General features: G+C 36.4%; 1 protein-coding gene across 1 annotated transcript in view; it reads right to left on the reverse strand.

Moving 5' to 3' along the window:
- Positions 1 to 7926: 7926 nt before the first annotated feature.
- Positions 7927 to 25141, reverse strand: part of chsy1 (chondroitin sulfate synthase 1) — a 66551-nt gene continuing 49336 nt past the window's right edge. The window contains exon 3 of the mRNA XM_065294297.1: positions 7927 to 10169. Coding sequence (XP_065150369.1) covers positions 8574 to 10169 — 1596 coding nt within the window. The 3' untranslated portion in view covers positions 7927 to 8573. The remainder of the gene's footprint in view (positions 10170 to 25141) is intronic.

Consider the following 25141-nt stretch of genomic DNA (forward strand, 5'->3'; position numbering starts at 1 on the left):
GACCAGAACGTCCATGGGCGCAAAAGGGGGCGCAAGTGCATTTGCTATTTAAACAACGTGGCGCTAAACGTGAAAATGATAATTGTGCAGGGTGGAAACTAGCAAAAGACACTAGCGTCGCGCATTGCGCTGCATTGCGCCGGGTGTAAGATAGAGCTCAATGGCGTACTGTAGTCTATTTTAGGTGCCTCAAAATAGCAACACGCCAACCATGCACTTGAACACACCTCTTTTTCAGGCCAGAACTGCCATGGGTGCAAAATTGGTTGCAAATGCATTTGCTATTTAAACAAGGTGGCGCTAAACGTGAAAATGATAATTGCGGCAAGTTGACTACCAAAAGACACTTGAGTTGCGCATTGAGCCGGTTGTATGATAGGGCCCTTTGAGTTTGAGACTTAAATATTTGCGACTTTTAACTCTTTCCTTCTATTTTGTCAATTAAGAGAAAAAGCTTCCCTGTCAATTACTTTTTTTAAAGCAGAGGATCTTTTCTTTCATTTGATATATTTTATGTTTATATATTTAAAAAGGAAAATTTTCTAGAAGGCGTAAAACTTTTGTGGAAAAAATGCTGGTGCTGACAGCTTTTCTTAAAAATGCTGGCGGGGAAAGAGTTAACACTACAAAAACAAATAAAAACATGAAATCGCATCATATGACCCCTTTAACAGATTCAAATCTATTTATAAGTGACAATAAAATTTGCAATAATACTATATATTTATTTAATATACTAGATATTTAATAATTTCCCATTTTTTGTTGTTTTTTCTTTTTCATTTATGTAAAGCTACTTTAAAAGAGTGCATCATTGTTAAAACGTGTTATATAAATTAATTTGAATCAAACTGAAATATGCAGGGATTATGTACAATCAGCCAGTTCTTTACACACTAGAATGAATTAAATTTTTTTTGATAAGGCACATTGCACAATAAATCAATGGCTCAGACATATCGTATGTTCACATTAGGATGTTTATATTCATTATAATGAAGGCCCCAGACTTTTAACTACTTGGCAGCATCAGCTAAAAACAGCAGGGTCAGTTTTTTGCTGAGCATTATGAATGTATAAGCCAAGAGGACCAGCCATGCATGTTCTCAGACAGCTACTCCTGCGGCCGCTGCCAGCAAAAAGCAAGAAAAAATTATGGCTGGTCATTTGATTTTCTTGGTCTTTATGAAAGCCAGATGACAGTGCAGAACTATTTTACATAAAATCCAATTGAACAGTGCTCAACCATGACCATTATGAGAGCCAGCCTTTATTATGAATTTGTTTTTGTGCTAGTTTACCTCCCCTGGCTCGTCAAATATGGACCAAAACACATTGAATCAGAACAGTCTGTTTTTTACTGGTCAGCAACGAATCCAGTGGCTTGTGGTGGTCTTTTAAAATGAAAAGGTGGTGAAGTCCCCTCTTGGCGCTTGGATTTGATTAATCCAATAAAAAAGTTCACCATCCTGTTCTTATCTCCTGTTTAGAGGAACGTGCTGGAATTCGAGGACGTGCTCTTCTATCTCCTGAATAAGATTGAAACAAAATAAGTTTTTCGCCGCTGTTCTTCTGATTTGTGCTGTCCCCCAAGGTTAAATTCTTGCTCCAATTTTATTTTCTTTATGCGCGCTTCCTCCAGGCTCTGTGTTTTAAGAAATGTGGTCTGTCCTTTCACTGTCATGCAGACGACAATTTATCTGCTCCTGAGACCGAACAAGAGCAGCCAAGTTTCACTGTTGGATTGTCTCTCAGATGTAAAAGCTTGGATCTCCATTAATTTTTCTACATTTATGGCAGCAAAACTGAGACGATAATATCTGAAGCATATAAAACCACAACATAAACTTTGATCACTTTGTACTCTTTTATGAAACCACATGTGTGAACCATCTGGGTGTTGTTTTTGATAGAGCTGTTTAAGGGCACTGTTGTCAAATCTAGTTGTCACCTCCAAGTTCTGGCCAAAACTAAATAATCTTTTCTCTCTTTAAAGGACTTAAAAAAAAAATCCATCTGTCGCAATTTTTAAACTTAGATACTCACCATATGTAAAATTCTTAGCCAGGATTGAAGATGATACGGAGGGATTTGACAAATCTTTTTTTGACTGAGATTGATGGATTAAGTCTATTAATTTGTGGCGTTACATGTATAGGCACTTTATAATGTGATTTTATTGTATCTCTTTAAGTCAGTCTGTAAAGGTTATTAATAATGGGCCAAAAATATGTAAATGTGAATTAATCATGTGCAGGGCTCCAGACTGCCCCCAATTGGTCGCGTTTTGCCACCAAAATTTGAGAGAGTGCCACTGAATTTTACATCCAGTCGCACATGTGCGACCAGTAAATCTGACCTTTTTTTGTGATGTGACACTGAATTTTAAACGGCACATTGTACTTTCTGCATCTGTCATTAAAGTATTTATTAGTAATACAGTTTTTGGTTAGCATGTTGATTTTTGGTGTGTGCACCTAAATTTTCTGGTTGCGCTCCTAAAATGTTCAGTTGGGGGCCACTGTGATCCTAGTGAAAAAAGTTAGTCTGGAGCCCTGATGTGTTTTAAAGCTTTCTTTTTTTATGGGTGTTTGGTTTTGTTTTGTTAAAAATGTTAAAAATAAATAAAAACTTCAATTACAAAAAAGCTTAGATACTCATGTCTTACATGCTATGCTTTTCACCGGTGTTTCTCTTTCACTGGTTCCTTATTGCTATAGAATTTATTTGAAAGTCTAAGACCTTTACTCAAGCTGCTAAAATGAATTGGAGTGCAGACCATAGGTCAGAAAGATTGGCCAGTGAAATCTCTTGGGCCCTCCAGACAGAGACTGTCTATAGGATGAGACAAAAAGGTGGCTGAGATTTGGCCAACACTGCACTTCAGCTTTATCTTTTATTTTTTATTGATTTATTTAACATTTATATATACATAAACCTTACGACCAACAAGATAAAACAAAAAAGGACCAACAAAAATAAATAAATAAAATAAAATAAAGACAATGACAATAAGGCACAATGAAAATACATTAAAAATAATAATAATTAATAAATAAAAACAAATAAAAGTGGTTAAATGTGAACTGTAAGAAGAAACCATATTGTCAGTTAATTCCTCCAAGGGGCTTATTTCCATATTTTATACCTTACTAGCTCATTCTGATTCCTCAGTTTATGATTCTCTGAAACCTTTGCGGGATTGGTCAAGGAACTGTGGTGGTATTTTTCCAAAATGCACCTAAATCTCCATTCATGAACAAAAAGTGTAATTCTTCCACAGTCTTTTTTACACCTGTTCGCTTGCATAAGATGTTCCCAGGATGTTCCGACCTTTGTTATAAATGCAAGTCTTGGAAGGGCACATTTTTTCATGTATTTTGGTCCTGTGTTCACATCCAACCATTTTGGAGAGGGATTCACTCTGCAATCCAGCAAATAACAGGAAGACGTTTTATTTTATCCCCTCATTTTTTTTGCTGAATGACATTCCTAAAGACCTACTTGACTCAGACTTCAAACCTCTGCTTACAACCCTTATATTTCTGGCTAAGAAATGTATATTATTAAAATGGTCTACACCTCAGGTCCCTACTATTTCTATGTGGATTTCTCAGCTGTCAGCCTTTCTTCCTTTGGAGAAACTAACTTATGATCTCAACCACAAACAGGATATATTCAGGAGTCTTTTGGATCCTCTCCAATCCTTTCTACAAAAATATTGAACTGTTTTATTTTGAGAAGTTAGTTTTTTTATTTTTGACTTATGTTTTTTGTAAATAGACAGATTTGTATATTGTACATTTTAATCAACTTGCAGCGCTTGGGGTTTGTTTGTTTGTCTTCATTTTTGATGTTTGTATTATTTGAAAAACCTTAATAAAAAAAATGTGAACTGTAAAATGTGAATTGGGTCAGTGTTTTACAGTCTATGCATGGGTTAACACCACCTTTCTCAATGCATTGAAAAATTAAATTCCTCATATTTAAAAATGTTCACCATTTCTCCTCAAAAGTTTTATATTTATCTTGTAGAATGTAACACACTTTGTCCACTCTCCTTTATAACGTCATTAAGCTTTGCCTTTGTTATCATTTTGAAAATGTGGAAAATCCTACATATTGTGCCTTTAATTAATATAATGTTTAACTCCAGCTAAGAGATTTCTAATGCTTTTTTAACCTACACTGGAAGAAAATGCAGAATGAAGGTTTGCATAAGTTGACATAAATTAGATTTTTTTTACTTAAGATTACTTATTTTTTTGTTACTTGTTTTTATGTTGATTTGACAAAAATGCTTGTGTTACCATTTAAGTGTGATTTGACAAATTGATTTATGTTGATTTGACAAAAATGCTTGTGTTACCATTCTCATTTAAACATAATAGTACAGTAATTAATACCACATTAATACCAATGTCCTCTTCATGAGACACTGTTAGTACTATTAATATGGTATTAATGTGTTTGGATAAGTCAAATGTCACGAATGAAAGTAAATGATTTTAAAGTGGTACGTTTGACTCTGTTTGAAAACCACAGAAATTTCAAGTACAGACAAGAACTCCTCTCAGTTCTCTGATAAACTCTCTAAACCTGTTCGTTTCCTGCACACACCTTTAAAATAACACTCCCCGTGTGCGTAAGCAGGGCACCGGAGGAACAATATTAAGTGAAGTGGGTCAATTGAAATCAAACATTGGGAGATTATGTGCTGAATCAGAGTCGACTCTGAATAGAAATTACACAATCACACAGGGCCATTGCATAAACATGACTCAGATTTCAGTAGAAGATTGAAAACCACAAAGCAGATAAGAAACCATTCCCAGAATACTTGAGAAAAAGACACTGGTTGTGTGCCAAAACCTATTGAGATGCCTAATTGTTTATTCCTACATATTGAAATAACCTTTTATAGTTAGTAAGATGTCTTACATATGTGTATTTATATAAAACACCCAAAAAATTAGCACAAGTCTAACTTTTTTGGAATGCATTATACACTGTAAACCCTCAAAGTTAACTCAACTCAAACCATTTAAGTAAACCGGTTGCATTAGTTTTAAAACACATATTTAAGTTCACAGTACTCAAATGTATAAGTGCATAACTGCATGACACAATTTGTTTAAGTTCACACTACTTGAGTCATGTGCAATTATGCACTTATATTTAAGTTCACAGTACTTAAATGTATGCGTTTTAAAACTTAAATGGTCTAATGCAACCAGTTTACTTAAATGGTTTTACAGTGTACCTTTGGTTAAAAAAGTGATGTAAGCCATTATTTCTTTTGTTATAGTACACATATATTGTCTTACTACCAGGTTTCATGCCTGCTGCAGGAACTTTGATGAGGGAGGGTGTTTATTTATTTTAATTTTGTCACCTCGCCGAGATATCTTTATAGTATTTTGAAGATTTTGATGTGTATTCATTTTAAAAAGTAGATATCTAGGCTAATAAAAGGCAGCTTATTTGTTTTAAATAATCAACAGGCATGTGTCTCAGCCAAAGAAATAGGCTTTACCTTTTACATGGGAGTTCTCCAATTTCTAATGTTTACACACGTAGCCTTACAACCACACGTGTCAGCTGATGGAGAGATTTTAAGACGACTTCATGAAGGTAATGCTTGTTGCCAGCTGCAGCTATGGGGCCTTCCTTAATTTTCTGGAATGTTAGCCGGTCACCATCTACTCCATTTTTTTCCGACTCTACACTAATTCCTTGCAACAACTTGGAAGTTTACTAAACCATTAGAATTATGAAACAATTTAAGGGACAGTAAAAGAACTAGTAAAAACAAAGGGGCTCTTAAGAACTAAGTTAATAAAGTCAACTGGGACATGCTATGGATTACCTTTAAAAATGATCTGACTCACCTGTTAGGGCTGCTGGATTACGGGCGAAATCATAATCAAGATTATTTTGGTAAAAATCATTATCGCAATTATTTTACATGAATACTCTGTGCCCCGCTCACCCCTATTTAATAAAAAGGTTAAATAAATGATTGTTTTTAAAGTCACTAACTAACACAGGGTTAATTATAACGCAGCTACTTGACATTTTTATACAGGGCCGAGTAATCTGTGCTTTTGGTCTTTTTCTCTTACTGTCAGAAGATGATCTCCTGTGAATTTGTGAAAAGTTTTGATGTATTTTGATTAAGATATTGAACAAAGAGTGTTTTGGAGGCATGAAAGTAAATTTCTTCATCTTACAGTGTTTTTTTTTTTTCGATTTCTGAGTTGAGTGTGTAAGTCACCAAATCCAACCTTATATTATTTTAATCATAATATTCACCTTTAGTATAGACAGAATTTTATTGAATTAATTGTGTTAAAATTTTCTAGCAGGTACCCTCTGTTACAATTAACCCCACTTAAGGGGTAAGTTGTCACGTTTGCACTGTCACTTTCTGTGAAATTGTACGATAACGGTAGGTCAAACAAACTTTAAGTGTTCATTTGTAGCAGAAATGTGTGTGGCTCTATCATTAAAAAAATATTTAAGTTAGATCAATAATTTTTTACACAACCAACAAAGTAAAAAAGCGTTAGGTTGTGCCCCACTCCTCCTAAGTGTTGCAATAAGCTACACGTGTCAAAGCAGTGGTGCCTTTGAAGTGCCTTACAAACATATCAGCAGTATGCAATTTATATTTTAATGCACAATAATTGTTTTGACTCGATTATCTTGTTTTTGTAATTGCTTGACTCAAAAATTGAAAATCAAAAACGATAAATTGTACAGCCCTATCATCTATCAGTTTGTAAAAAGCAAAGTTTGCCTTTGGGGTGATGCACTTTCAATGGGAGTCTATACTATACATTGCACCATTCAAATTATGCAATATTTGGTAACATACGTTAACATTGCAATTCATTTGTGAAACTAATGTGACTTAAGACTAATGTGATAGAACTGCATAAGTCATGTACCTTAAATGCACTGCTGTAAATAAAAGCATCTAGATAAATAGGTAAACATTTTAATGAAGCTAGAAAAATAGTCACAGCACACATGGAACTGAAGAAATAATACAAGTGCTTTATCAAAAATACGATGTGTACATGTATATATTATAAATATATTATTTGGTAATCAGCTCGTAAATTCCATCAAAAAAACATAACACGTTTTCAAAACGTATCATCCCTTTGGATATTAAATAAACATAAAACAAACTAGAATAAATCGAAATGTTTTAACTTTGAAAAACTAAATGGAAGCAGTGGAATATAGCATCACACAACACATTTTGATAAACATTTTCTTATTTTATTAAATATAAAACTTTTTCCCAGTTGTATTGAAGCTAACAGAGAACAGATGTATGAAAACTGCACAAAAAACCCCCAAAACAAATAAAAGGTACTGTGGGAGATCGGTCTTTATATCAGAAGGTGAAGAAGCAGATTAGGCTGATCAACCTCATGGAGTGCATGGCTCAATCCCAGGTGAACGGCCTGTACGTATCCTTACAAAAATTCAATAACAAACAGGATCAAACGACGTTGATCAAATTACATGAGAAAATAATTGTCTTCATTTTGTCGTGGATTGTTGCTTATTTACGTTTACAGAGCGGTGTAGTATAGATATCTGATCATAGGTACCTCTATCCTACAGTACAATTTATGTCCTGCTCGACCGCTTTAGGTTCAGACACACACACACACACACACACACACAACATCCAGAACATCCACACACACGCACTTTCAACAAATATTACCTACAGCAACTGTGCAAAAAAGTCTTTGGTAATTAAAGTAACTTGAAATAGAAAGAGGAGACCAAACAGGAACAAAAACACTACCCTTGACTGAGAAGGTTATACAATCTCTAATATACATAACCTCAGTCTGATATCGTACATGACTTAATGTTCAATAAATTAGACAGTGGGAATGAGTTGGAAAGATCTACATCCAGCAGTTTAATTCACAGAGATCAATAATAAAAACAAAAACTTGATGAAAACAAAACAGTGTTATCTTAAAAAAAACCTAACGAATAAAAAAAAACAATGCAACCCCCAGAAGAATCTACTGGAAATAAACTAAATAAACAAAAACATTAACATTTTGATCAATGGCCCTTAATTGTCACAATTAAGATTGTTACGTAGATCACCTTTCCAGAGTTCAAATCGCTTGTTCATAGCTTTCTGTAAACATTCACAAATAAACATTAACCATTTTGCCAGGGACCACATCCTCGCATCTTAATCGAAACTCTTGCGATGCATTGACAGGTGCGCAGATCAACGAGGTACACAGCAGTCTTTACATGAGGTGCCATAAATATAATGCTCATTTTGGATTTGTAAAATAGATCTCTTCAAATGTTACGCCATACTCCGAAGTTCCTTACTTTTACAATTTGCAACATTGCTAAAAAACTTTGAGTCTGAATTTTCAGGTTTTGCTCTGCTCCTGTGTACTTTACAAAACGAGTTATTTCAAAATATATCCACAGTCTTTTCTGTAAAAAATAAATAAGGTAGTTAAAAAACATCATAAAGAGGAAGACAGACAGATATGCACTTGTTGGGTCTATTCTGTCCTCGTTGATCCGTTATTAGAGTTCGAGATCCTTCGGAATCCGTGGTCGTTCTTTTCCAACCACAGTTCTGCCAGTTGCTGCGTCGAGCCATGGGAGGACGCTTTGGAACCTAGGCACATTTTGTACTGTTTGGGATCTAGGTTTGGGTCGCAAACAACAGGGTGATGGACGTGCACGATACCAGTGTCCGTGCTACGGAACAGCTTAATCCCAGACTGGACAAATTTGTTGAAGAGGTCCACATCCTCTAGTCCCCAACCTTGGATCGAGGTATCAAAGCCACCTGCTTTGATCAAGTCTCCTTTGTATACACAGACGATACCAAAACCATAGTGTCTCCACAAGCCTGTTTTGGATGTGAACACGTAGTGGTTGTCACTGGGGACCTTACCCGCGTAGACAACCTTTGGGTCATACTGGCTAAAGATGATGGGAAAGTATGTCTGTTCCCCAAGTATGGTGTTTCCACGACATCTGTTCAAGAAGTCAGGAGTAAACAGTAAGTCCACATCACAGTAGAAGAGTAAGGAATCATTGGTGAAGTGGGCCGAGCCGACCTCCAGGGCCAGAGCACGAGAGAAAGGGCCAGAAACTGGCTTGATCTCCATATCGGTTTTTGGATACTTCATGTGATACTCCCTCATAAGCTCGATCTGCTTGATACGCTCTGTGTTGTTGTCCGTGCTAAAAAGCAGAATCAAAAGCTTGACGTTCTGATTGGGAATGAGGCAGATCTTCTCGAAGTTGGCCATAAAGCGAACAAAGATCTCGTAGCGTCCCGCCAGCGGTACAAGAATGTTGATCTTCTTCTCTTTGGGTTCGTGCTGTTCTACACCTGGACCGCTAAGCTTGAATGGAACAAGCATCTTGAGAGAGTTAGACAGGAAAGAGAGCGAGTCCGAGTCCTGGTTGATCCTGGCAGCCAGCACTCTAGCGTCCATTTCCTCCTCCTCTAGGAACTGAATCTTGCTGAACGTCTGCTGAAGATAGGCATGTCTCCTTACTGGCACAGTCATGGTCTTGCCCTTGTGCTTTTTGTAAAGCAGAAGCAGATCAAGTACGTACTCTGCCCCGTACATGGGGTTCACTCTTCGATATCCGTACTGGATTTCTTTAAAGTCAATGACTCTACCTCGCGTCTTGGCATTGGCGTTTATCATCTCCATAACCTGCATGATGATGTCGTCCAGCGCCATCTTCTGCGAAGAGTCAATTCCACGACGTGGAGGTTGTCCGTCTGAAGACGAGAAAATGTACTTCCCTGTAAGGAACTCCCATTCTAGGACCTCCTCTCGTTGATGGGGATGGAAGCGCATGAAAGAAGGAGGCATCCCCAGTTCAAGGTCTTCCTTGTGCACCTCAGTGTTACTGTATCGACTCATCTGAACAATCTCACGGTGGAGCTGGATGGTGCGGTGGCGTAGTTCAGCGATCTTGCGGCTCAACATGTAGCTATGTAGTCGATACTGGTATGGTGGGTTCTTGTTGGGATGAAGAGTTATGGCCCTGTGTATTTTACTATTGTGGAGATCACGGATGTAGCCCTTCTTGTTTGGCTCGTAGTTTTCATAAAACAGTTGCTGCATCTGGAAAAATAAAGAGGACAAAAAGAGTATTGATTAGTACATTCTTTACTTTCTACGATAAATCAGCCACGATAACGAATCAACCAATATTTGGCCATTTTGATAATGGCCACTTTATGAAAATATAGTTATTAATGTGTGTCCTTAATATTTTAAATATGCAGTATCCTTTAGTGCTTTTGGGCTTATTGCTTTATCAAAGTGCCAAACATGATGCAAAAAGCAAGTCTGCCCTAAGACAAAGAAGAAGGTTGGAAAGTGGCCACAAGGCCAATCATTGAATCAAACGTGATACAGTGATATGTGTAGAATTACAGGCCTGTCTGAGAACTTTGGAAGGTGATACACTCACTAACAAATAGTCACAGGACCTGACTAACCTATTTCTATGCTGATTTAGTGGTTCAAGCACACACATACAAAGGCGAAAGACCAAAAGCTATAACAAAGTTCAATTAAGAAAAAAAGAACAGAAAGTCTAAAATCTCAATGATTAATTAAGACTCTACAATGATATACAACAGAATTGAAATGATGCAACAGTTGCGTGTTTGGCATACCTAGTGGTTGAACAATATGGATTGTTTGATGGCCAATGCCAAAAATTATAATGATAGTGGTTGATGCCTGATATAGATTAAAAGATACCAACACCTAAATATAGGTTATGCGCGAATTCAATTTCATTATAGTACCGAAAATGTTTTGAGTAACTCTTACAAAGCGTCCATAGTAGAACTTCCGCCTAAATGCTAGCATATAGCATTAACTAGCATATAGAATATAGTTTTTAGGATTCTGACAACGTTGTAATTAATTTAATGTGAAATTTAATGTTAGGGCGTACATCTCGACTGTAACGTCACAGTCAGTGTTATGTTAAGATAGCCTTTTTTTTCCACTGTTCATTTGTATGCATGAGGTTTACATACAGTAAGGAGGAAACAATAGTGTTTGTCATTGCCATGTGCAAAACTCTTAACATTCATTATGCCTAGGTAAATACAGTTTTACATTCTACAAGCACCTTTAATGTCGTTCAGGGCTGCCTATTAATTGCTCAACCAAGTAATAACTTGTAATCACCGAAGGCAAAAAACATGCTCTATTAGCTCTAGCCGAAAACAATGGGGTGTGGGGGAACACATTGCCCCTGATCAAGGTTAGGCTGACCTGGGAAAGCCTCGCTCCTGCTGAGATCTCTGTGGTAGTCACTACATCATTAACAACCCCTAATTAACCATACCCCAGGTCTCTTCTTTATTCTTAAGCCACTTTATGACTCATTATAAAAACTCCACCACAGACATTGATGTGATCAGGCTGTTCATTAAAATTGCAAGTCATTAAATGGCATTTAAACAGAGACAGGAGTATTAGAGGTGTAGCCAAACAGTGAAGTCAAACTAAGAGCTTGGAAACGGGAGCTAATAGTTCCAACTCAAAATTGGGTTTCACATGCCATGACAAGTAGCATCGGTGCTATTAACAGAATTACAGGAGCTTCTTCGTGCCCCCAAGCCACTACTTACAATCAGCATTTCAGCAGATGCTTTTATCCAAAGTGACAATCTACAGTGTACATTGACTTCCATAGTAGGATAAACAAAAACTATAGAAGTCAATGGGTATCGTCAACTGTTTGCACACCATTATTTACTCAATATCTTATTTTGTGTTCAACAGAAGAAACTCATTGAGGTTAAGAAACAACATGGGGTTGAGCAAATGATGACAGAATTTTCATTTTTGGGTGAACTATCCCTTTAAGTCCTGTACTACATATACAACTCTCAAAATACAATAAAGCTGAAGACTTATGCATTTGGGATCAAAACGTTGAACCCTTTCAACCAGTGCAGAATGACATTTATGCTTTTGGGACAAGGAATTGCCAAACAAGGACAAAGTTCCCAGCAAGTCGACTGCAGTCCTGAAGGACCATTTTCCCACAGTTTAGTTCCAAATCTAAACAAACACACCCGTCTGTAAATTTCAAGTAATCCTAAAAACTTCAATGAGCTTTTTTAGACTAAGGATGGACCAAAATTTCACAGAACACTAGATCTCAAGATGTTGATTATACCCTGTTGTAAAGTAGCCAAAGAAGGTTGGAACCTACAAACCTACTGATACCATCTCAAATCTTTACCCAATGAAGCAAACGCCCTATTAGGCCATGAGATGGATTAACATACTTAATTTCTTTAGTATGCTATAGAATGATTTTCCCAACGAAAGCGCAGCATCATGCAGTTGACACTAATGAAAACATTTAGACTACGCTGACATTCGGATACCAGACTTGTCTCTGTAATAAAGATGCCAGAGAAATGAACTCAAGCTGGCCATGAATTACCAGCGCGTCATGGAGCAAATGTGCTGCCGCTGTGATAGCAATGTCATCCGACAGCCCTGAGCTTAAATAAATGCATTACAACAAGACACAATCACTTTGTAACAGATAAGACAGTATAAATTCCCACGGGTGTGCGGCAACATCGGTCTGCTTTTTGTCAAGGGAAGGCAGTTTTCCATTAGGTAAGTTTAATGTGAGAAAGTTTAAAACATGTTATTTTTGATTAAATGTATTTAAAAACCTTAAAGGAATAGTTTGTCCAAAAACTCACGACATTGCAAACTTGAGGGCGAACTCACATTATCCAAACCAAACCAAACCATGCCCCAGCGCGAATGTCACCCCTCTCTACTCCCCCAGGTGCACGCACTCACACTGTACTTTTATCGATCCGAGTCCGGGCGCGCTTTCGTCATTAAGATGTGATTGTTTTGATTGTTTTTACGGAGGCAGATGAAGGTGAGTGGTCGCGCAACTGACGTCTTCACCTTTTGAATCGCTCTCAGGCGCGATTGCGCTCACACCACAGCCTTCCGCGCCTGAGCCCAAGTGAACCGCGCTCCGGCCCACCTCTGCAACCCGGCCGCGGCGCGATTAACCAATCCGTGCCAGGGCGCGGAACAGAGAACTCACACTAGTCAAACAAACCAGGCTTTGGGGGTCAAACGCGCCCGAGCGCGGTTTGGTTTGGATAGTGTGAGTGCGCCCTCAGTTTCAGAGATATTATTTCTAAAAGTGAAGGCTCGACCACTAGGACTGCAAAAACAAATCAATAAAAATCGATAATTCACGAGTTCGCATTAAAATGTAATCGACAGAAAATGAGATAAAGCATATTTGGCGTGCTTTCCGTGGGGAGGGCTCCATGTTCGGAATTTTAGCCCAAACCCAGAGTTCCCTTCCCAAACTGGGAAAGATGAAACTAGCTGAGATTGAGGTGATGTGGTGGAGGAGGGATGCTGCAAAAAAACTGATTGGTTGAATCACATGACCATTCTCCTCACGAATTTAGTTAAATAAACTTCATAAAAAATCGTTGACAACAAATTTCATCATCAATTAGGCATAGAGGAGCAACAATAATGTACGCTATGTGGAAAATAATGTGTTTTTAACCTTAAAGCATGTAAACACGTTGCATTACACCAAATATGCAAAATAATGTTTGTTTCTGCAACGTCCAATGACCCTTTTAAGTCAAAAAATGTTGAGTACAGACTGAAACTGGTTATTCAGTAAATATTTCAGCTTTGAAATTGTATTTATATTCATTGCCAGAATATGGCTGATCAAACCCGGGCATATCAGTTTTTTTGTGTTCAATGGAAGAGAAAAAAATATTTGACATTGGAACAACATATGGTTCATCATAAAGTATACATTTACTTTAATCCCTTCGAACCAATGAGCTTTTGCGCTGCTTATGCAATGCTCTACCATTGGGCTGTACAGTACTGTACTATAATACTGTTTACTACCTAAATCACAGTATTCATATATCAAAAAGGAGAGTCCTCGCCATGAGATGCATATAACGCTTTCAGTTTTTATGCATTCAAGTTTGTTGACATGAATAAATAAATAAATATATCAGATAAACTGTTGCGGTGACAGATTAGGTCACGCTCTATTTTTGTGAACAATGTCGCAACAATGTCTGGCGGCGACAGTCACACTGAATCGGAGTTAATCAGCTCAGACGTGCTGTATCTAAAGGGAAAACATGTATTGCTTATCCTGGGAAAGGCCGGTATACTCAGTTACCCCTTTAATCCGCACTGGGGGGATTTGCTCTGAATGGTAGCAGCATAAAACAAACTATGCTAAAATCAATTCAATGCAAATCAAATTTATTTCTACAGCAAAAAATCATTTTTATGGACTTAATACACATTTAACCTCTTGTCTCCGAGGAACCTGGCTTCATTCTACTACTGTACTACTACTGTACACAACACCCACTTTTCATTATCCGTTAATTAGTAATGCATAAAAACAATTAAATTAAATTATTATCTTCTTTTCTAGTCTAGATAACAGAAGTGCAATGAGCAATAAATGGCCTTTCATGTAACATACACAGTTAACAAAGCATTGACTGCTTTTGCGTGTAATTGATTCTCACAAGCCTGCCTTTGCTAGGATGGTATCCAAAGGCTCCACAGGAACCATGAAGATGTGTTATGACAGACCACTGCTCGGCAGCGTTGGGTAATTAGTGTGGGAATCAACGGCGAGTGAAATCTGACATGGAGAAGCACATCCTGCAACTCAGGCATGTGATGCAAGATTACACCTCGGATTCAATTCATTCCAACCGAGTACAGCTCAGATAACTGTAATTTGAGACCGTTAAGGCAGACAGTAACAGTAGTTCCTGGTTTTAACTTGCGTCAGATAAGATTTAATACTTCCTTAAAAATTGGTTTCTAAATAACTCTTTATATAATGTAAAAGCTATACACATTTATTATTTATTCGAAAACACACACAACGTTTTTCCTGTTATGTTTGTTTGTTTGAAAGCAGAGGCTCTTTTCTTTCATTTGATATATTTGTATGTTTATAGAAGAAAATTTTCCCGGAAGGCATTTTGTGAAACTTTTGTGAAAATCAATGGTAGGCAACTTTAAAAAAAAAAGCCTGGCAGTGAATGAGTCAATATTGAATGAATTAGTTCTTGACGCACAGGACGATACATAGAATTAAATAAAGTTCTCCATTATCATCATCATTATACATACAATTATGATTTTTTTTTTACATTTGAATTCATGTTTATGTCATATTTTAACTATAAACTGACTTTTAGACTGCCACTTTGAAATTATAATAGGTTACATAAAGAATTTATCATCTACATTTATGTACTTAAAATGAGCTCTGGTTATGCAGTTATGTTTAAAAAGTAAACAAGCAAATCATATATATTTACCTTTGTGACATTATAATGTTAATGTTTTTAATTAAAGGAAACATAGAGCACTTTTTATTTTATTATAATTATTTTAATGACATACAGTGTATAATTTTCAAGAAATACGGTATGTTAACCATATCAGTGTACAGAAGAATTAAAGCAACACTATGTAGTTTCCATGTAAAAATGACGTACAGCTCCCCCATGTGGTTGAAAAGCGCAACAGTGCCTGGTATCAGACACTCTTCTGCAGGCAGGGGGAGGGGCGGGGCTGTGTTTCCTACCCTCCACCGCCACTTTCAGAGTGTGCTTGTAGCAGCTAGGAGGCTGCTTAGGTTGCAGCAACAGTACAATTTGTCCAGTTAAAAGTTGTTCTATCACTGAAATAATTTTAGAGACATTATTTAAAGGTAAAAAAACTACATAGTGTTGCTTTAAAAGCATTAGTACTGATAAATATTATTAAATAAATGTGTGACACTATGGTGTAAATGCATCTTAAATAATAGCAATACATACATACACATATCCCAATAAATAAATATATTCTTCTTCTCTTTATTATTTGTATGTAAAGGGATAGTTCACCCAAAAATGAAAATATTGTCATTAATTACTAAACCTTCAAGTTGTTCTAAACCTGTGGCAGTATTTTTAATAAAACATAATGCATGAGCACCATTCAATTCTGTAGTATTTTCATTCTCACTATGGAAGTTAATGATGATTCAAAACTGTTTGGTTACAGTGCTTAAAATATCTCCCAATTTCTTTATTTTTTGGGGAACTATCACTTTAATGCTATAATTTCTTGCATACATTTAGGTTGAAAACTGTTATTATTTAAACACATTTATACAAAATAGCACTACATACCTACATATTTGTTATGCAGTTATTACTTTGATTTGCTTGGAGAACAGAATTTTTCCCTGAGCAACTCTTATCCCATTATCCACTCCAACTCGAAAGGTGAAAATACTTTAATAGCAAACAAAGAAGCATCGTTCAATCAACTTCATTGAAACTTTTAGATTTAAACAACCCCTTCAGAATCATTATATTAAAAAAGTGTTTATCGGTTTGTCTTTGTAAAACTCTATTAACATTCACAAGGAGAAATACAAAGTCTGTCTTATCGCAAGTCAACCGCCGGGTGATCATATTAATCACTGGTCTCACAACAGCGCTGTAATGCAATTTATTAGCAAATGTGCGTTTGACTGGGTAGGGTCTTAAAAATGCCAGAGCAAATGGAACTACATGAGGATTTATCTGCTGATGAATAAGCAACATCACAGCACAGCCATCTGTGTATAATACAGAAGCAACAAAAAGTTAAATATATTTCTGATAAAACAACTTCCCTATCCAAGAAAAGATCCCTGACAGAGATTTCGAAACATCCAAACAAGCAGGAACGTTTGCCAAGTTTGTTAAAGCAACACCAAAGAGTTTTTTTACCTTAAAATAACGCTTCCAAAAAAGTTTCAGTGGTTCATCTACTCTAAACAGGGTGAATGGCACTTTCACATTCGCTTTGCAGCCATCTATCGGCCAAAACCGCACTAAAGAAGTTTCCAACCGTCGGGTAGTGGTCCTGTAGTCCGAGTGAATACTACAAAAACTTGCTTTACGGCAGACCTACAATCCAATCAGAGCCAGCTATGCCTCAGTATTTATGACAGTGGGTAATGGACAATTACGCTTCTAACCTGTAGGGGGAGCAAAGAGCCAAAACTCTTTGGTGTTGCTTTAACTCAAAGGACTGTGTAGTGAAACAATGCTAAATCTTTCCACTCTTTAATTGAAAGCCATTACTTCTGATGTTAAACATGCGTCATAAATTATTTGATGACCTACAACCTTACATTTCTGGTGAACATAAAAATACCTGATGCATGATGAGTAGGGTTGGGTATCGAGAACCAGTTCCATTTTAGAACCGGTTCCAAAAGAACAACAATTGATGAATCGATAAGACGCACGCAATTTTATTCTATATATAGAACTATGCCAAGTTTTTTTAATTGGTTCTCAATAATATCGTTGCCAGCTATTCTGCGTCATCCTGTTTGTAGCTGTTCTGTGAACTGTCCTGTTTGTTAAATATGGCTCGGTTTCATTTTGAGCTAGATGCAAAAGAAAGTATAAATGTCGATTTTGGTTGAAATTTAGGTTTTCATAAAACAAAGTACATTCAAAGCCCTAGTCTAGCGATCTTAATGCTTGAAATAGTCATTACACATTTAAAATTATCTTTATTTGTACATTTTCTAAGAGGTGTACTGTCCTAAATGCTTAATCTAATATAAACTTTTAGATTAGTGCAGGATTTGCTTGATGTTAAAATAGCTATTTAGAGAGATAAAGTTCGGAACCTGACGATGTTAAAAAAGTTATTAAGAGCAATAAGACAAGAAAACGATGTTCCTTACGCTGATCCAAAACTTCCACAAAGACAAACAAGTAATAAAAGAAAGAAAAAAGTTAAAAATATATTTTTCCTATAGCATTGTTTTTGACTTTTGTGTGTTTGCTAAATCTATTAGTTTTAGCAGTGATTATACGGTATGGATGGGGTGATTTTGAACCCTCTCTTCCTTAACTCTGTCAACTTCAAACACATGTAACCCTGTCATTTTTGTCAGATTCCCACAAATCATACATCCCTTTGAAGTTTTTTTTTTTTAATAGAGAATGTCAAAATAACTCATTTTTGAAAATGTGCTCATTCTGACAGATTTTGCCAGCACGGGTCACAAATTCAGATGATCTCGCAGCTCCTGTCATTGTGTGATCAATGACTTTGGTGGAGAATGTTTGACATGCTTTTTCTTGCGCTTTGTAACGTCTCGTGAAAACATGTTGGCATGCCACATTAAAAACCAACGTTATGCAACATCTGTAATGACGCAAACATGGTACATGATGCAGCTTTCCCTGCATAAAAGGTTTGTTAATTGGAAACAAAACATGTCCTTCCTTATCCAGAGAGCAAAAGAGAGAGAGAGAGAGAGAGAGAGAGAGAGAGAGAGAGAGAGGTTTGTTTATATGGACAATTTTATTAAATGTTAAAATACTTACAAACTAATTTAAATAGTCATAGTCTTTGCACCAATTTTTGTGCAACTCACACTCTAAAAATAGCTGGGTTATTGTAAAACCATGTTGGGTAAATATTAGACAGAACACACTGCTGGGTTAAAATCGACCCAATGCTGGGTTGTTTTAACCCAACTGCTGCATTTTTATAAAACATGGTTGCACAACAACAACAACAACAACAACCCAACATTGGGTGAATTGTAACCCAGCATGTGCTCTGTCCAATAAAAGCCAGAGAAATAACACACTTAACCTTTACTGTCAAATGTCAGCAATAACCCCTTTATGACCAAGTTACATAAAGAAAAACGCTTATGGACCACAAAACCTGAAATTCTTCTGTCAATGATCTCATGTTACAGTATCAAGACACAGACTGGCTTTTAGCAAAAATTGGATTGGATTATTCCAGCCAATAATCAGCCATATTGACAGGGTCCAGTACTATTCACAAAGGACAGTCTCATGAAATAATGAATGGTGATGAAGAAATGCCCAGCAGAGGTGGACGAATCTGTCACTGCCCTCTTTATTGAATCAATTCATGGGCACTGTCAAAGATATGCTGGTCTGACAATTGATGGCCTCATCCAACACCTGTCAACTAAACGGCCCCATGCGGTTAGGAAAGAGCAGTGGCGCGTGACGGTAATAGGTATGGATTCTTGTAGGGTAGGTTGGCAGTCAAGGTCTTACCGTTAACATCTGCTCGGACACAAATCAAATGTGGCTACTGTTGAGATTTCAGATGGGCGTATTGGTGTGACCTTCCTTGACTTGTGTGTTAAAGTGGGGATAAACTAGTCTAGGGCAAAATAAATAAATACTGTAGTCAAACACTCAAGCATTAGGAAAAAATCTGTTGTTTTACACGGTCAGTTACTGCTAGGCAGTATACAAGACTTGTATAGACAAAGTGATTGCATAACACACACGATGCAGTCCAATTCGTCAAACTGCAGCACCAATGTCATTAAACTGCGCAATCAAAGCAACGCAACATGGAAGTACGTGAATTCCTGAAACAATGATATATAACCAGTGCAACATCTTGGTATCTGGTGTCTGTAAACAAAAAAACATGGATCCATGAAATAGTTAGTGACCTGACAAAAATTTACGTATAGCAATTTGAATGTTTATTTCTTAATTTCTATTTATATAAATTGGGTTACAGTTACAATATAAATCTAAATAGCGTTATAAGAGGAAAGCAAGAAGTACCACTTCTTTCCATTTTGCAATGCGATAAAATTATTTATAAAGTAAAAGCATTTGTAATTCTTAAAATTGTGTGCATTGATCTAAGAGGACATGCAAAACAGAGCAGTATTTTATCAGTTTAAACAACACAAGCAACGTTTATTGGAAGTTTGCCTAATTGCTGATTTTCACTCTGCATTTCTGAGGTCATTTTCAACTCTCTTACAATCTGTTAAAATCTATACTAAAACTGAAGGTAGAGACCAGAACAAAAACAGCAGATGCCATTCTAAACACAGACACAGAAGCTGTCTGTGTACGCTACGGCCAGACGTGGGTTTGACAAATAGGAAAATAAATTCAATCCGACTTCTATCTTTAGAGATAGCTGGAGTATTTTACTCATTGTAAACTTTCGATAAGCTCCAAAGAACAAGATAAGCACCAATGAGAAGAGTCACCTGGCTCCACTGAAGAGCTCTGGTCCCCACCATTCACGGGCCGCTTGGCAGCCTATGAGATCTTCTTACCACTTGGCCTAAGTGTCCTGTTGGCTAACTGCACTGATAACCATGGGCACGACTGAACTCGTACAGATAGGAAATTTAAACAGGGAACTATGACGTCCAAACAAAACACACAATCACAAAGGCCTGCTATTCTGAATTGCGAAGAGGGCCCAGTCATATGATTAGTGGTGGTGGTCAGCCCATACTTTAGACAAGGGCTGTCTTGATATAGAGTAGTAACATATGATCAGTAGGGATGAGTGTTACTGTGGTATATAGGCCAACGTTTAAACCCGTGTAGATAACTTCAGTGGCAAATAAATCAGTGGGCAACTACACGTATATCATCATGTGAAAGATAAAAAGAATTTCAGGTTTGTTTTATTTTTCTGCATTACTCGCCTTGATGAAGGCTTTTCATTTTCTGCTGAAATTGTATCTGCGGCACGTACCAATTCCAAAATGACCGTTCAAAAACTGCATATGATTGTGTCATCTGATAGAATGTATACTCGGCCTGGTTCTGGTTTTTGTCATGAGAACCAAGTTACAAACCTATTTAATTCGCAATGACCATCTCTTTATTTGTAGGGGTATGATAAAATGCACCATCCCACCAAGGAACAAAGTCAGACTGTTATACCCCTGGCAGTCACAGGCTTTGCAGAAGTAACACTAAATCTTACAGACCGAGGGAGTAAAGCAAGAAGAGATTAAAAAACAATAAAAAGCACAACTTTGGAAAATCTGACTTGTGAAGAGAGAAAAGAGGAAATTCCATATCAACACAAGGCTGGGATCAAACCGCAAGAAGGCCAGGAAGTGAAAAAGCTACCTGCTTTGTGGTGACCGAAAGCGTCCAAAACAGTCAGGAGTCGGAAAGTGAATAAAGAAAATAAACTCGTGCCTGGTGTGGATTTCAAAGCATCAAACAATGAATCATCTGAGCCATATCAAAACAAAGAAAAGCAGTACGTTTGAACAGCAGAGCTGCCAAGATCAGTGATTTATGATGACTGCAATGCGGAAAAAGGCACTTTGTTTAATCTGATGTATTTCCATAAAAGAGGCAAGTCATTTCAGAGATGAAATAAGTTAATATATTTAATAAAAGATTATAAAGAATTACTTTTCTTTTATTTGGAACATGTACAGATAAACTGTGCAGAAAGTGAATAGGTCAATTTTGATCTCATAGTGACTTATATGGACAAAAGAAAAGGCAACTTGAATAATTTGATGCATGGCACATTTCAGTGATGTCTTTATAGTCTATCTTCAGACGGTGAAATGGCAAAGAACATGCAAATCTTGTGATAAGCGCGCTCTGAAAATACCAGCCCACCTTAAAGCATTGAAGCAGCAGCTACACAAAAGAGTTGAAGCATCCGAATCCTCAAAGGATTCAAGAAAACGGCTTCTGCAAAGGTGCACCTGCTCAATCTTGGTGGACATGCATCAAAAGCTCTCATCTTTCATCTCTATTCAAAGTGATTTCCATCCAAAGTCAATGGTGTTAAAAAAACGCATCCTAGCAACAGCTGTTGAACAAGCAAATCAGCATGAAAACCAAAAAAATCTAGTATACACGATAATAATAGATATAAATATTGATATAACAAATTGAAACGCTCAGATGCAAAACCCTCCAAGTGCGTCTGACATGTTTTCTTGTAAATTAGCATTTTTTAAAAAGCCTCTTAACTCTTTCGCTGAGATATCTCGTCAATCAAGAGAAAACGCTTCCCTGCCAATGACGAGTATTTCCGGCTTTCCTAAATACCGCTTCCGCAACTTTTTAAACCTGGAAGTATTGCCCTATGGCAAGCGGCTGCATGTCCGTGTCTGTTTTAAAGATCGCTCTGAATGGGATCTCTATAAAAAGTCCGTCACAAAAATGGAATTATCTCAACTTTTTGCTCAAAATGTGGTGTTTTTGCAGAAACCTACCCATATTCAAAAGCTGATTACAAAAGAACTACTGAAGGTAGGATGAAACGGTTTTTTTTTTTTTTTGAAAGCAGAGGGTTTGTTCTTTCATTTGGTATATTGTATGTTTATATATTTAAAGAAGAACATTTTCTGGAAGGCATTAAACTTTTGTGAAAATCATAAAAAACGCTGGCGGCGAAAGAATTAATGGATTCTGCAAATAAAGCAGTATTTGTGAATAGGATTAAGTTAATTTAAAGCAAAAGTATTTGATTAATGTATAAATTGTGCTTAAAGAATTCGGTCAATATCATTATCAAATTTTGACGTAGGTGGCGTTTAGTATCTGAGCCCTTCAATTGTTTTTCTTTGTAACAGCAGCTTGATGTTAAAGCAGCTATCAGTAACGCTGTATCAGTAAATCAGTATCAGTAATGAATAATAATAATAATAATAATAATTCCTTACATTTATATAGCGCTTTTCTCAGTACTCAAAGCGCTTTACATATGAACGGGGGAATCTCCTCAACCACCACCAATGGACCGGACCGTTTTTTAAAACGAATATAAAAGTATGAACATTTGCCTTAAGCTTTCCGCTGCATCCAAACAAATGCCTTTATTGCCATCTCTGTTTAGTATATAAACAATTAGTATATATATAAAATTTAATAACTAATTTTCCCAGTTTCTGTGATTTTTTTTCAAGGTAAAGCTGCTTTGAAAAAATTTAACATTATGGAAAAAAGCGCTATATTATTCAATTTGAATAAATTTATCAAGCTAAAATCTAATATGTACACCTGTGACAATACACATGAACTGTGATGTCCAATTTTTCATCACAAATCTCTCTTACGTTTTAACCCTTGACTTCTACCTGCCTCCATTCTACAACACCAATAATCCAATACATTTCTGAGAAATAAATAAAGTCAAAAATTTTAATTGAATATCTGTTTTACTCAGAAATGCAGTCACCTGGTAACTATACACAGTATAATATTAATTAAGTATAGGCTGTTAAACAGTTAGTTCACCCCAAAATTAAATTTTTATCATAAATCGTAGTTGACGAAGTTGCCAGCATACAGACACAGAATATGCTGGCAAGAAATTTGTGCATTTATACAAACTGTTTAAGTATAGTTTACAATGTTTGCATAATTTCTTAAAAAAAGAAAGAAAAGAAAACTTTGGCAATTACGTCAGCAGATGACGTCAGCAGTATGCGCCATAGTCTGCTCGTAAACTAGCACTGAAGGACCAAGGAGGAGAACAGATTGTTAAATAAAATAGATTTTTCTTTGCGCACAAAAAAGTGTTCTCGTCACTTCAGAATATCATTTTTGAACTACTGATGGAACAAGGACATTTTAGGCGATGGCTTTCATTCTTTTCCTGGCCTTGATTGGGAAAATCAAACTGCAGTCTATGGGACAGTCACAAAATATCTAAAAATGTGTTCTGAAGACTCGAAGGTGGTTTAGAACGACACAGGGGTAAATAAAAAAATACATAATTTTGGGGTATTCTAACCCTTTAAGTGTTTGTTATGAATAATAATAATTTACCAAATATTGGTGTATTTTATGATACTGTTGTTCCTGTTGAGAAAAATAAGCAATAAAGCACAGGAGAAGCTCCTAAAATGTTACGGCCTTAGCGTTGTTCAGACTACTGCAACTGTAGGCCTCGTGTAGCTTATTGCTTTAATAGATATCAATGCTTTATGTATGAGAACAAGTGCAGCATTGGGTTTATGCTTGTAGATAATATACCAGCTGCCAAGCTTAGTGTAATAAAAATTACAGGCAAAAACAATTGTACATGTTGTAAAACAGAGTGGTCGATAGTCCACTGTCTTCGACCACATAAAAGCTAGTAGAGAATAAATCATTATTAAGGCACAATGTAAATAAAAGTAAAATCTGAGAGACTGAGAATAATGAAATAACTCTCATGTGAGTAGCTGAAATTTAAATGCGTTATGCGTTTAAATGTGTTTGTGTCGTGACTCAAAATTGAACACCAAACTGCATTTGGTGCGATTGACAATGCCATAAAATCTGGCATGATGAGTGTAAATCACCATTTTTTATTGAACACACAAATGACATTGAAATACTTTTTTGATAATAATTTTTTTCTCAAAAAAACATCACACATTAGCCTTTTTTATTAGTTGTTATACTTTCATATATTTTTATTAGTTTTTATATTTTATATATTTTTATTAGTACAAATTTTGTCCATCTTTGTATGAAAACAGAAGCTTGGATGTTGTACATCTCTAAAATTTCTATTTCTGAATGAGCTATTTCTTAAAATCTAAAAGGAAACGGTTGTCAGATAAAATCAAGAAATCAGCTTGGGGAACAGAAAGAACACACGCTTGTTAGTCACAGAGGTTTGGAATGCAAAGAGGCTTGTAACTCAAACATGTGAAATCTGACAGGAAATGATGTTTGAATGAGTGTATCTGACCATGAGAAGAGAAAATAAGGATAAAAATTGCATGAAGCAAGCTACCCTTAAGCTATAAGAAATTACTTAAATAGCCAATCATTTATGATTCAGTGCAATATGGACACATTAAACCACAGAGAAAGCTGGGTAAGGAAATCAGATAACGGTGCAGAATGGAAGATTACATTCTTCATTTCATGGTGGGGTGAAGCGATGCGCAATAAACACCACAGATCAAATAAAATGTATGTTCGGTAACAACTCCCTCCCTTTTTTTTAAATCGTACACATGAACGTTTTGTAAAGCTGAATCTGTATTTGTCGTTTAGCCTAAGCGTGTTAATTTATGAAATGACACCTCTGCTCCAAGAGGAACAAATTGAGAACATTCTGCACTGGCCCTCATGCAGGAGAGTCCTGAAGTTTCCCTTCATGGAGGCTTATAGGGTGTACACACCACATTTAAAGGG

The sequence above is a fragment of the Paramisgurnus dabryanus genome, chromosome 2 (genome assembly GCF_030506205.2).
Source record: "Paramisgurnus dabryanus chromosome 2, PD_genome_1.1, whole genome shotgun sequence".
Classification (NCBI taxonomy): Eukaryota; Metazoa; Chordata; class Actinopteri; order Cypriniformes; family Cobitidae; genus Paramisgurnus; species Paramisgurnus dabryanus.